The sequence below is a fragment of the Eleutherodactylus coqui genome, chromosome 1 (genome assembly GCF_035609145.1).
Source record: "Eleutherodactylus coqui strain aEleCoq1 chromosome 1, aEleCoq1.hap1, whole genome shotgun sequence".
NCBI classification, from domain to species: domain Eukaryota; kingdom Metazoa; phylum Chordata; class Amphibia; order Anura; family Eleutherodactylidae; genus Eleutherodactylus; species Eleutherodactylus coqui.
The window spans coordinates 86,828,796-86,842,947 of NC_089837.1; the positions used below are offsets into that span (position 1 = coordinate 86,828,796).

Genomic DNA, 14,152 nt, shown 5'->3' on the forward strand with positions numbered 1-14,152 from the left:
CTATTACTGTTGAGTCAATACTTCTCGACAGTAAAGAATGATAGAAAATAATCAGGCAGCATCTGTTGCAATGATGAGACATTCTTAGCCGTCTAGCACTTCAATTTGTTACAATCTAACACCATCTCAGATCTGCTTATCATCTGGCACCTTCTAGTATTATCACATTGTCTGACACCTTCAGCTATTGTGTCTCCTTCTGAAATGAGATACACACAACCATTACTGCAGCATTGCAAAGGAATCAGCCTACAGGGTTAATGTCAGCAAAATAAGGTGAGACCTTGTCAAGTCTGCTAGCCTGATCATGAGATTAGGAAATATGCAAGTTAATTCTGCCGCTCAAAGTTATCTACCAGCAATATATATCATTGGCCCGCTTTCAGACGAACGTATTTTTACTCTATCTCTGGCCCGTGCATTTATGGAACTAATGTAAATCCATGGATCTATTTACATGGACCTATATTTCACAGTCGTGTTTTTTTTCTTTATAAATTAAGTTATTCCAGTATTTCCTGATAAGTTTTGTTCTCGAGAACTTCCACCATTTTTGTAGCCCATCTTTAGACTCGTTCTACTCTATCAATGTCTTTCTATAGATCAAGTCTCCAGAACTGAACACAGTACTCCAGATAATGTCTCACCAGAGCTCTATATAGTTGGATCACAATCTCTCTCTTTCTACTGGTTATACCTTTCACTATGCAGCCAGCTGATATATAAAATATCTAATTACCTTCTGTACTTGTTTCCAGTTCTATTTCACCTCCATAAATTCCTTGTCCACCCACTGTGTGAGCTCGGACTCTGAACACATAAGTGGTTCCAGGTTTTAAACCGTCCACAGTCATAAAAGTAGATTTTGTTTTCAATATTGTATAATTTTGCTCCTTCTGATTCTGCAAGGAATAACAAACAGCAAATACTAATCAGGTGACATTGCTATTTCCTGAGGGACAATGACCATATGACTGTAGCACTGACCTTCTCATAGTAGATGACTTCATATTCCACCACTGCATCTTTAGTCTTCTCTGGTCCTTGAAAAGCTAAAGTGACGCTGTCTTTGCTCTTTCGTTCTTTTAGGATTACATTGACTGAGGAAGGAATTACAAGAGTAAATGGAAGAAAGCTTAATAGTTGTGTATGGTAACTCATTTATATGTTTTGCTTTCATATTTTCAGATTTTTGAGACATGCCCAGCTATGTTCACACTACACCCCATGTTTGCCATAAAAGCAACCCTTTGTCAGGCCCACCAACAGGGCAGTACTGTTGTCCAGGGTCCAGGGAAGTTAGGGGCTCAAACTCTTTTTATACTTTGTAGGAGTAAGTCAGGGTTCACACATCATTTCAGTGTGTGACAGGTTCTGTCCAGCTATTGTTGACTATGCTCTTTTGTCCTCCAAAATAGATGGAAGGTAATGTCAGAAGGAAATCTTATTGTGCTCCATTTGACTAATGAAGGTCTATGATTCAGTTCAGGATTCCATATGAATGCTGTTTCGGGCAATTCTAATGAAATGCTAGAACTGAAAGGCTAGATAAAGCATTGTGAATCCAGCCTTAAAAGTTTCATGACATGGCCCTATTTAATGATGTTAAAATTGGTTCCCAACATGGTACCCTTCATTTTGGATCAATGTACATGCACAAGCCTTAGAAAGTATACGGTTTTCCCTTCCCTACGGAACCTTTAAATATATGGTATTGATGAAGATCCTATTATTCGGCTTCATCTAAAAAAAATGTGCGTTACCGAGCTTGAATAAAAGCCAAAAGGTCTTCCTCGGGTAAATATCAAGTGTACTTAAAGGGGTATTCCCAAGTTTGACTTTTTTTCATCAATTTACTGTATAGGTGATGAAAGTATGATCGTTGGGGGTATCATCACTGTTATCCCCCCTGATTCAGAGGTCCCATCTTCCTCTCTCCTCCTCCTGTGGCCTCACAGCATCCACCCATACACGAACATGAATGTTGAATGGATTGGCAGCCAAGTATGTGCAGTCCTAATCCATTCACTTCAGTAGGGCTGATAGAATAGTGGAGTACAAGCGCTCAACTATCTTCTGCAGTCTTATTGAGGATGAATGGAATGACATTGCTTATGCCCAAATGCTGCTCCATTCATGCTCCTCTTCACTGTGGGGGGTGCAGTGAGCCCACAGTGAAGAGGAGAGTGGGACACTGGACCTCCGTTCTTGGGAATGATGGGGGTCTGAGCAGTGAGATCCCCAATAATCAGATTTTTATCACTGCAGGTGATAAAAGTCAATCTTGCAAATACCACTTTCATAGGGCAAAAGATGGAGTCTGTTGGATGTTTAAGAGAACTGACCATTTGTTTTAATGGTGCTCAGATATTTATGATGACAGCCTGGCCATACCATCAAAACTGGCTTACGTTTTGGTGGTATGCACTTTTCAATATTGTGTATCATTCAAAAACATGTATGGAATCACAAGTAGTCTTGAATAATGTTTTTTTCAACTACTGTACCCTCTGGAAGCGAGGCAGTACAACCCGTGGCTGGTTCAATGTGCCAAAAGTCCTCCTTGCTCCAGTAACCAGGGTGTGATGTTTAGGTAGGGCAGAGTGTGAGTAAGTTAGTCAGGATGATGGAGTGAGTTAACATTCTAAAGCTGAGAATTTAGCGAGGTGGGGACTATCTTTTGTGCTCCACCGAGTGTTCCACTCCAGCGCCAAAAGAGAATAAAAGCATCACATTAAAAATTCTGTTGAAAAGTTTATTATGGATGTTTATTCTGGTACTTCTCATGGAGGTGAGAACCAGAAGAAACATCATTTATATACAGAGTGAGAGAAAATATGGTAGTAGGTAAGCTGGGCAGATGACATGGACACCAAGTTCCCTGTGAAGGATTCCAGATCAACAGATCCAGGTAGTCCCCTGACTCCTCAAGGATGACAGCACCTGTTGGCCAATCCCGATCCTGGGGCAGAGGGCTCTGCCATAGCAGCCCTGTTTTCAGCTGATCACTACAGGTCCCAGCAAAGGGGTGCCCAGAGATGATTGTATCATCAAAGGACCTTTCTAACCAAAACAGATTGCACAAAGCAGACAATTTCCTCTAATGTGTTACAACTATTTTTGTTATTCCTTGCCTAAGATCATGTTTGCTGTTCAGGGTAAAATGAACAACATCATTGTATATTATCTGCTCTGTATAAGTTGTGTTCGATGTGTGACACAACGGAAAATCAATGTGATGCATACTCCAATTGTAAGTGTAACATTGAAACTTCCATCACGTGTTGATGTGTACGGTATTTGTTGAAGGTCGTGTGTGAACATTGGAGAACGACGATTACACTCCACTGCAACCATAGTAACTCTGATTCAGGGTTTTTTTTACGATTTAGAAAAAAAACAATTATGTTCAGTAAGTGAACACTATATACATTACACAAAAAACTTTGGTGTATACTTGCTTTCTTAACTCTTTAACTACCAGTCATTTTCAGGTTTTTGTTTTAAGCATCCTTGTGTTACAATAGCTAAAACATTTTAAAAGGGATTTACCAGGCAAAAACTATTACATAGTAACGTAGTAACTAGAGATGAGCGAGCATACTCGCTAAGGGCAATTACTCAATCGAGCATTGCCCTTAGCGAGTACCTGCCCGCTCGGGAGCAAAGATTCGGCTGCCGGCGGCAGGCGGGGAGTGGCGGGGGAGAGCGAGGAGGAACGGAGGGGAGATCTCATTCTCTCCCCCCGCCTCCTCCTGCTCATGGCTGCAACTCACCTGTCACCCGTGCCGGCAGCCAAACCTTTTCTTCCGAGCGGGGAGATACTCGCTAAGGACAATGCTCGATCGAGCAATTGTCCTTAGCGAGTATGCTCGCTTATCTCTAGTAGTAACATATTATGTTTGGCTGAATTAAGACAATCTCTATCTAGTTCAGCCTGTTTCCACCCTCCTTTGTTGATCCAGAGGAAGGCAAATTTGGAAGCCAATTTACCCCATTTTGGAGGAAAAAATTTCTACCCGACTCCATAATGGCAGTCAGAATAATCCTTGGATCAATGTTTGAATGTTCTTACCGGACTCCAAGACCCAGGTCAACAACCCTGTTGGTTATTTAATGTTGATATCCTGTAGTATCATAGCACTCTGGAAAGACATCTAGTGCCCTCTTAAACTCCTCTATGGATTTTGCCATCACCACGTCCTCAGGCAGAGAGTTCCACAATCTCACTGCTCTTACTGTAAAGAACCCCCTTCTGTGTTGGTGATGAAACCTGCTTTCCTCTAGACATAGCAGATGCCCTTTTGCTACCGTCACAGTCCTTGGTATAAACAGATCATGGGAGAGATCCTTGTATTGTCCCCTAATGTATTTATACATAGTTGTTTGATCGACGCTTTACCGTCTTTTGTCATCATATTCAGAGACCTATATCTTTTTAATTATTCTATAGATGGTGCTGTGTGAGAGCTTGTTTTTTGCAGAGCACATTGTAATTTTTAGTGCTACCATTTTTGGATACACATGACCAGAGAAGACTAAAGATGCAGTGGTGGAATATGAAGTCATCTACTATGAGAAGGTCAGTGCTACAGTCATATGGTCATTGTCCCTCAGGAAATAGCAATGTCACCTGATTAGTATTTGCTGTTTATTATTCCTTGCAGAATCAGAAGGAGCAAAATTATACAATATTGAAAACAGAAGAGGAACAGGTTAAAAAAAACAGCCTCTGCCCCCACAGTGCCCACAAATGACATTATTATAGTATAAATATGCCTTTTCTGCATGCTGTGGAATTGGTGTTTCTATCTGTCCTTCTACGTTTGCATCAGTAATGTTGACCCTTTTTTGTGATTCTTGACCATAATATGTAAAGTTTGCTAGGTTATTTCCCATTTGTAGGGGTTGTACTAGAATTTCAAGTTATCAGTTATCCTTAGGATGGGAGACAACTTATTGATCAGTGGGGTTCTCACTTCTGAGACCCCTGTTGATGATAAGAATGGGGGTCCCATATGCCCCTTAAGAGGGTACAGTAACCTCACAGTGAGGAGGAGACTAAATGGAGTGCTGGCACTCCATTCACTTTCAATGGGACTGCCATCAGCCCCATTGCAATTCATAGAATGCTGACTGTGTATGCTCAGTCAGCGCTCCATTCAGAGTGACGTCACTGTAGGAGGAGATGTGTTTCCTGCAGTGACAGGTGAGCTGGACACGGGAGTCCATTACTCTAGCTCAGTGGAGGTCTTCACCCGTGGATAGGGGATAGCTTGAAATTCTGGTACAACCCTTTCAATATCAGCACTCCATATTATTATTACCATATGAAATCAAAATAGTCCTAGTTTGTACATTAAAGGAAAATTTCTTACCTACTTGACTTGTAGTAATCTTAACCGAAATAAATTGCTTTGGTCCAGAGCTCAACTCTGAGACTCCATTCAGAGCCTCAATATCGAACGTATAGTTGGTGTAAGGCAGCAGATCTGTGATGAGCACACGAGGATGGGACAAACCAAATTGCCACGGTATGTAATGGATCCCACTTCCACATGGGCTACATTTCTGCCCTTCCGGTTGGCATCTTCTACAGTGAATATTATAGGTGACATCCTTTCGTCCTCCTGAGTCCTCTGGGGGGCTCCACTCCATAATGACGGATGTCTCATTGACCGTCGATATTGGATTATGTGGAGCAGATGGTGGACCTAAACAAGATAGAGAAGATAGGGATGGTGACATTTAATAAGGGACAGTGCATCGGAGGAAAGCATACCTGTTCCGAGATACCATCAGTGACACCAGAGAAGATACCCTTTTAGAGACAGGCACTATTTATCATAACAAGGCTTTTAAAGGGACACTATTAATCATCCTTTGATAGGAACATAGATTTTATGACAGCTTCTGCTGGAAAGCTCAACCTCTGTCCCATTTATCCCAGGATTTGAAACATCTCCAGCAATTCATCTTCCTGTCACAAAACTGATCTAAGGTTTCCGTTATCAGAGGCCTCATAGGAAGTGAGTCTATCAGGTTTCTGACAAAGGACACTCCCTTGTACAAGCACTCTGGAGAGAAGCCAAGCAAGAGCGTACCCAGCGTAATCTGAACGGATGCCAACGCTTTATTCTATGAAATGCCAGAAATGATTCATGTTAAAATGAGCTTGCAAACAAAGTCTTGAAAGGGGTGAAGGAACGTACGGAAAAGTTGGCAAATCATCAATGAAGAAAACAAAATCTGAGCCTAATTGATCAATGGCATTTGCAACCAGCCGTCATCCAAATATAACATCATACTGATGATGCATCATTGTCACAGCGTGGAAGGAAAGCGAGCCGGGGTTACACAACTTCCATATGAATTGTTGGACAAGAAATTCTCTGTCGTGTACTTTGAAAACTTTGCAACATATTTGGCTTCTATCCATTTGCTGGTTAGCTACTGCACTTCTTTGTACATACAATGTCCTTTATTATGTTCAGGCCAGGTGTTTAGATACGGCTATATCTAATCCAAGTCATTTTGTGATAATTTACTGAAATATGGCAATATTGAGTAATGAAAAGATTTAGACCACTGATATGCAAAATACTTCCAAAAATTTGGGGGCCCAATAATCTGGTCTCACGGAGAAAGATTTTAGAAGGTTTATTACAAGGAATATGTAAGTAGAAGTAATAAGTAAGTACAAGTAAGTTAGCTGACCAATTAGAAATAATAAGACAAGAGATAAGAATACATTCCCATGGAGATCCTGGCTAGGAGGTAGCAACAAGATCTACCCTCCATATCGTGGCAATTGCTTAGAAATTCGAGCCAACTGTCAACAAGAACCACCTCACATATTGATTGGCCCTTTCTTGACCAATCATTTAGGAGTTCATTATTTTAATACAATACTACCACATTGATTTTTTTTTTCAGTAGTACAGATGTAGCAGCACTAACCAGGATGTTTGGCACTCTATATCTGTAGCATAGACAGCCTGGCGCCCATCGGAGCACAGTGACTACCATTCATAGTAAATGGCAGTGATGCTACACGATTAGCATAGCTGCACCGAGCGCTCAGTGTGACTTATGAACAGACTAACACTCTAATGCATAAGCACTACTAGATCTGTAACTATACAGAGGACGTTGGATTCCCAAGACTAATGTCTCCGAATATCTTGTTAATGTTAGTTTATGCAAAGAACATTTAGTTATGGCCGATACAGGTGAAATGTGAAACCATCATATCCATAGCCAGTTACAGAATATATCAAGCTCACAATATATTGAAAGCTATACTGATAATTGGCATTGATTATTCTCGTCATAATCACAGCACTCAACAGTTTGCTTCTGTGGTAGATTGTTATTGGAACTAGTGTTAGGTTACTGTAGGTCCACATTCCATCAGCGAACATGTCTATGGTTTCAGGCCAGCGGCTTTACATTTGAATGCCAAAAATGGTATTCAAATGGAACCCCAGATGGAACCATAGGCTGTCATTATAAAGAGTGCTTCAGGATAGGCAAAAAAGTCTGATCAGTGGGGGTCTCACCATTGAGACCATCCCTGATTCTAAGAATGGCTGTCTCATGCCCCCCTTGCCTCCTCACTGCAGGCTCACTGCACCCTACATTTCCCCCCTCCCATAGTGAGGAGGAGATTGAATAGAGTGGCAGTCGTACAAGTGGGCTTTACTTGGCCGAGATGGGAAGCCCCGGCTGTTTGCTTCCAACCATCGGTTGGAAACAGTGTTTCAGCCAGCACTCTTTCCACGGCTCTTAGTGAAGTGAAAGGAAGTTATGGAAAAAGAGTAGCACAGGATGCTATGTTATTTCCATAACTCACCGAGTTACAGAAACAGCGTAGTGCACTATGCTACACTGTATCCATAGCTCCCTTTCACTTCAAAGGGAGCTACGAAACAACACTGTGCTGGTGTGCTCAAGTGTTTTCATAGTTACCGGCTGGGTGACCAGTAACTATAGTAGCAGATTCCCATCTTGGCTATGAAAAACCGAGAGAGGAATACCCCTTCAATGACTACACAGAATGAGTGGTGAAGAGGGAACACTTAAATTTTTGGTCATACAGTCAGATTTTGTATGACATTTATAGCCGTGATGTCTGGAGTGGTCATACACAAACTACTGTATATAGGTTAGTGTCTATGTATTTTACAATTAGTTCTGCTTGCTGTGATTGGTTAGGTAATAGCATCTAGCCAATTTTCTCAAAATTTAATCAGACCAACCCCGTTTTTCAGTGGTGATGGTGCCTCTTCTTCAGTGAATGTGGTTAAGTGGTTAGCATTGTTATCTTACAGTGCTGGGATGATAAGTCCAATGCTCATCAAGGATAACATCCATATGGACTTTGAAAATCTCCATACAGATGCTTCCCTTGGTCAAATGTGAACCTAGAACCACAGGACTGCAAATGTTGCCCCTTTGTCAGATTTAAACCTAGTAGTTCAAATCTGACCAAGGGAAACATTTGTACGGAGTTTGAATGTTCTCTTTGGGTTTGCTCTTCTTGTCCTTCTCCTCCTATGGAGATGAAAGAACAAGTGTGGTAGCTCAGTTGTTAGCACCGCTGCCTGGCAGTGCTGGGGTTCTAGGTCGACATCTGACTGAAGGCAACATCTGTATGGCGCCTTTATGTTCTCTTTGTGTTAATTTTTCTTGTTATTCTCCTATGGAGATGAAAGAATAAGTGTGGTGGGTCAGTTGTTAGCTTCTCCTCCTCCATCATCACTAGGGAATTTCTGGAGGCCAAATTAGTGAGCCTGAGTTTTACTCCCATAGACTTTAATGGGAATCGGGTTGTCCAAATTCCCATTATTTTTTGGAAAATTGGTCTGATCCCTCCCAATCTGATTATTCTAATAATCGCTCATCACTAGTTACTATCAATTGCATATTATAATGGAACTCTACTGTACATTATTAAAAACACTACAAACTTCCAATGTATATGTAAGATGTTATATTTACAGCTGATAAAGTCTTAAAACTCTTCTCTTGTCTTGTTACACTTTACAGCCGCACTTTTTAGGCTCTTTCACTCATAAATTTAATCAAGCCTGCCATTTTGCACAGCATCTCAGGCAGTAGAACCAGTTGGACCACCTTAAAATCAGTCTTATGAGACTATCAAAACAGAGTCATCTGCTAGATTTCCAGAGTAAGGAGCCTGGTAATAGTCCTCTGGGAATACGCTCCCTTTCTGTATGGCACAAGAGAGTCATTTCAGGCATGATATATATGTAGAGCTGTGCAGAAGTAAGGAAGCACAGCTGCTGAGCATTAAAGCCGGGGAACATACATGCATTTATATCACGTTTAACTTGCTCTTTATGATGCGTTGGTGAGTTATTATCATCTTGCATTACTAAACAAAAGGCTGAGCAGATGGAAGAGGCTAAGCTCCATCTGATGGATTAGTACCATTAAGTTTCACAAACACTACATGATTAGTCCTTTAATATACAATTCCTGAGTGTGCAGTCAATACAGGCACGCTCAACAACACTAACGTATGTCTTCCATTAATACGCACTTGTGTTTTATGTAAAGTTACTTTACTTGTCTGGGGCTACAATATAACAAAACACCAGAAAATTGCTTCTGGCTTATTCGTTGGCTTACAATTAGATGATAACTCAACAGTGACTATGCCTGTTGTAGAGGTAGATAGCACTAGAAACTCTAAAATCATCAATCTGTAGGTGAAAACCTTGAAAATCCTGCGTTTTAACACTCCAGGGAAATAACATTAGGCTGATATTTTAGCATATTCCTTTCTCATACTGCTTATCTCACTTTAAGTAAGACAGTGCTGGATGAAACTTGGAGAAATGGCTAGAAAGCATTAAGATCCACTTGATATAAGCCAAAGTAGGGGACATGAGACCCAACAGTGGAGCAAGCAATGAACCAGAGGACTGGTGGTGGTGGAGCGGATCACTTTCATCTTCCTTGTCAGCCATTGCTAAGACTGAAAGTTTTCCATCTTGGCAAATACTGCACACTACAGTAAGTATACCACCATTCAGCAGATCCTGGATACTATGTGTATGGCTGTTCATCATATACTGGCCATTGAACCAATATGTGACCACTGGGAACGAACCAGAAGTGGAGCCAGATGACCACTTAGGTTGGCTTCACATGTGGCATAAAATTACCCCACAAACAAGTTCACTGGAAAATCTCTGCGTTTTAGGGCTTAAACAGATGATCGTGATACGCCGCACTTATAATACGGAGAATAGAATCCATTGATTTCAGTGGGTTCATTCTCACTTTTTCTGCCCCTGTTTTTTTTTCACAGGTCTACAAAAATAGGTCCTGCCCTATCTTGTTTGTGCACAAAAGAGCCCCATAGACGTCTATGGGTGGTGGGCAAACACGCACAGCTGCCCAAGCGGGTATGCGCTAACCGCAGTGCATACTCACGATCACCAGCAACATATTAGGCAAATTAGCCTTTTAAATCAAGCCAGGGTGACTTCTGGAGCACTAAATACACTTGTTCATTTGTTGCATGGGGGTTTAGCCCAGTCAGTGGGGGCAAATCTGCATGGAAACTGCATCAAGAGTTGTTATGTCAATTCTTTTCTCCATGGCATGGATTAATTTTAATAGTGAAATAATGTGGATAATCACTGTTGTGTAATGGGAAGAAACGAGGCCACTGATTTCAATTGATTTCAGTGATTCCGTTTTCACTATTCGGATTCTTACCCGTTAATAATATGGGCAAGAAAATATAGGACTTGCCCTATCTTTCCCGCAAGTAGTATTAACTAGAGAGCTAGTGCAGGACCAATCTTCCTACTGTTTTTTTCAAAGTCCTGCACAATGGTGCAGAGCTTGAAAAATCCAAAAAGTTGTTCATGCACAACCACACCCCATACCGGTTAGCGTCGTTGCGCAAATGGCCGTCAGAAACCGCCCTCATTCACAAATTTTGCCAGTCAGATCAGCATGCAGTGTCTTACACTTCCGATGTATACTAATGTACAGCGTGCCTTAGGTAGTCAGAAAAGCTGGTGTGACCATCTTTGTTTGTCCAAGGGTTGCTTTAAATAATATATCCCAAAAATCACAGAAGTGAGAAAAAATGTACAAAGACACAACTCACATAAAAGGAAGCCAGATACAAGATATCTACTGTAGGGAAGGCTCAATCACCATATACCCTAATAGCATGCAGCAAGCCAGATTGCAATATATACAGGAGCAAAAGTGTTCATGTGCAGACTAATAAGCAGCCACTCAACTCAACCCAAGGTGGATAAGGGGTGACTGCTGACAAACCTAATCTGCACAATATGAACTGATACCTAAGATGACAGCCATAGATAAGTGTGCCACACAATACAGGAGTACAACCCTCACCGACAATGCAGTGCATTGCCCTGTATTAAAGTACAGCTGCTCATTAGTCTGCATATGAACACTTTTGCTCCTCTATATTAGAATCTGGCTTGCCGCATGCTACTAGGGTATACGGTGATTGAACAATATATCCCAATTTATCCATGAAAAAACCATTTTAGAAAATTATTTTTAAAAAGTTTAAAAAACAGCAACACAACTCACGTGAACAAGCTGCAGACTTGGGGTCCATCTCTGCCCTGTAGAAGCCTTTTTCACAAGTGCATTCGGTAGAGCTGTCCTGCAGGGAGAAGCTGTGAGCGGGGCACATTGCACAAAGGGCATCCGTCAGCAAAGCCTTATAATACCCTGGAAGGCAAGCTGAAAGACAAATAAGACCACAGGGTGAAATTGTAGTCAATATCAATGGATAACAAGTTCAAACGACAGCTTAAAGCCTCTTCCCCCCTGTGCGGTAATCTGGCATTGATAGACACGTGAAGTGCAAGTGAAATGGTCCATGTAAGCGTTCTAAGAGTCTGACGAGGACCCCCTGCGATTCCTGGAGTCCATTCCAAGGGAACAGATGTGTGATATGTTTAATGAACTGCATGAATTGCATGAATACATTCATTGGTTCAATTGAAAGCAACAGGATTTCCGTCTTGTATAAAACGATGAAGACTTTGGCTCATGGTCTCGCTGCGCATTATCTGCCAATAGGCAGGAATTATCTTGTGATTGTCCAATCTAAGTAAAAATGGGATACGAATTGAAGATGAGCATCATATGGCAATGACTGGCAACACGAGGAGTTGGCTTTTTTCCATTTTGGGCAAAATGAGGTTTCTGGCCTATTAGCTGTTGGATTAGAACATCGGAAAACAGAAGATGCGCATGGATAAATGTTAATTCACTTGGAGAGAGTGATGATAATTAGCGCCCTGCCTTTGTAGGAGGTTAGGATGGATGCCTGCTGCTAAAGACTTCCTCTTTACTAAACCGCGGATGTTTCTGTACTAAAGACTGCCATATTATCATCATAGCCCAGTGCCTCCTGTCTAGGAGTAAATGAGCGGCCACTGTCGTAGCCCATACTATATACTGAATGGCCATAGTAGGAGAGATACTGGTCCTTTCACGTTTGGAGCTTCTCTAGACCTGCGACCCCGGAGTGCAGCATAAAATCAAGTGAAACGTTTCCCATGGATCAGTTTTAGGTCGGGCTCACCGGAGCGGATTTGAATGGCGGATTCCGTGACCGGCGTCATGATAGACTTTCCGCAGTAAAACGTGGGCATTGAAAGCACGCATTTACGAATTTTCCTTCACACTCACAAATACAAATTACGGATTACGTGAGCAGGAGAAAAATTGCAGCATACTCTATTTTACTGCATGGACGGCCTCTATTCATGTCAATGGAGGTGTCCGACTCACAGCCCATATACAATTAACATTGCATATGCGCTGCGGGTACCCGCGTCATTGCTAAGCGACGGTGCAGAAAATACAAACAAACAAAAAAAACTGTACTGCGCATGACCGCCTGCGAGCCTCCATGGTTATCCACAGTACAGTAAAGTGAGGTACGCAGGGGAAAAAAACGCAGTGTTTTTACAAACGTCTGTGTGAGCGTAGCCTTAAAATATGCCAAATGTATCACAGTAGCTCTGCTGAATTATAGGTCTGTCGAATTTTAAGACCATCAAGCCTAAGGGCTCATGATCCGTGCCCCATAGGGATGCATTGGCCACCTGCAGGTATTTAAATACCTGCCTATGTCATTTTCCCTTCAGGCGCGGATTGCGACTGCGGGAAAACACCCGCGGCATGCTCCATTTTAGTGCGGGTCTCCCGTGGGGACAGCTCCCGCAGGCTTCTATTGAAGCCTATGGAAGCCGTCCGGATCCGTGGAACACCTCTACCTGAACTTCTGCTCTCCGGCGCGGGAGAGCAGGAGAGCAGCAGTTAAAAAAAGCACATCCGCCGGGCCGAAGAAAGAAGATCCGGCCGCGACGGAGGGAAGATCCGCAGCATCCGGACAGGTGCGTTTCATCTTAATTTCAGCCTCACGTCCCCGGGAAAGGAGGGACCCACTGCGGGATTCTGCATGGAGAATCCGCGGCGAGCCTGATTTTCCCCGTGGACCTGAGGCCTAAGGGCTTTTACTCACTAGCATTTTTTTTTAATGCTGCCATATCGCTGCGTTTTTTCAATGGGACTTTCTAACGTTAAAATCACATTGCACACTAATGCAAAAGCACAAACTTGCGATTTTTGTGCGATGCGATTTTAACATTAGAAAGTCCCATTGAAAAAAATGCAGCGATATGGCAGCATTAAAAAAACGCTAGTGGGTAGAAGCCCTGAAGATGCTTTTACACAATTATCGTTCAGATTCCTGCGATCCAGCGTGAATCTGCACAACTATATCATTCTGTGTAAATGCATGCAGTAAACTGAACGACGTATCGCTTTGTGCAAGCTTCAGAACGGCTGCCTGCTTAATGTGAATGGAGACTGAATAATCCCCAGCCGCCCCCGCCTACATTCAGTCATGCTCCTTCCTGTGTAGAAGCACAGGAACAATTATCGCTAGGACGAGTTGTCGGGCATCTGTTGCCCAACAGATCTTCCCGTGTAAAAGTACCCTGAGTTTAGATTACCTATTAGTTGGCTTAGCTGACACCAATTATTGCACCAAAATTTTGGCACAATTAGAACGCGACCCTTTTTTTGGATAATTCGGAGAAACTTT

General features: G+C 42.1%; 1 protein-coding gene across 3 annotated transcripts in view; it reads right to left on the reverse strand.

Moving 5' to 3' along the window:
* Positions 1-14,152, reverse strand: part of LOC136621990 (ephrin type-A receptor 3-like) — a 236,008-nt gene that overhangs the window by 111,532 nt on the left and 110,324 nt on the right. For 2 of the 3 annotated variants that reach the window (XM_066597927.1, XM_066597918.1), the window contains 4 exons: positions 11,617-11,772; positions 5,379-5,714; positions 988-1,100; positions 740-902 (listed from right to left, as the gene is read on the reverse strand). In XM_066597927.1, coding sequence (XP_066454024.1) covers positions 740-902; positions 988-1,100; positions 5,379-5,714; positions 11,617-11,772 — 768 coding nt within the window. The remainder of the gene's footprint in view (positions 1-739; positions 903-987; positions 1,101-5,378; positions 5,715-11,616; positions 11,773-14,152) is intronic. The other variant, XM_066597936.1, reaches the window with a different exon arrangement.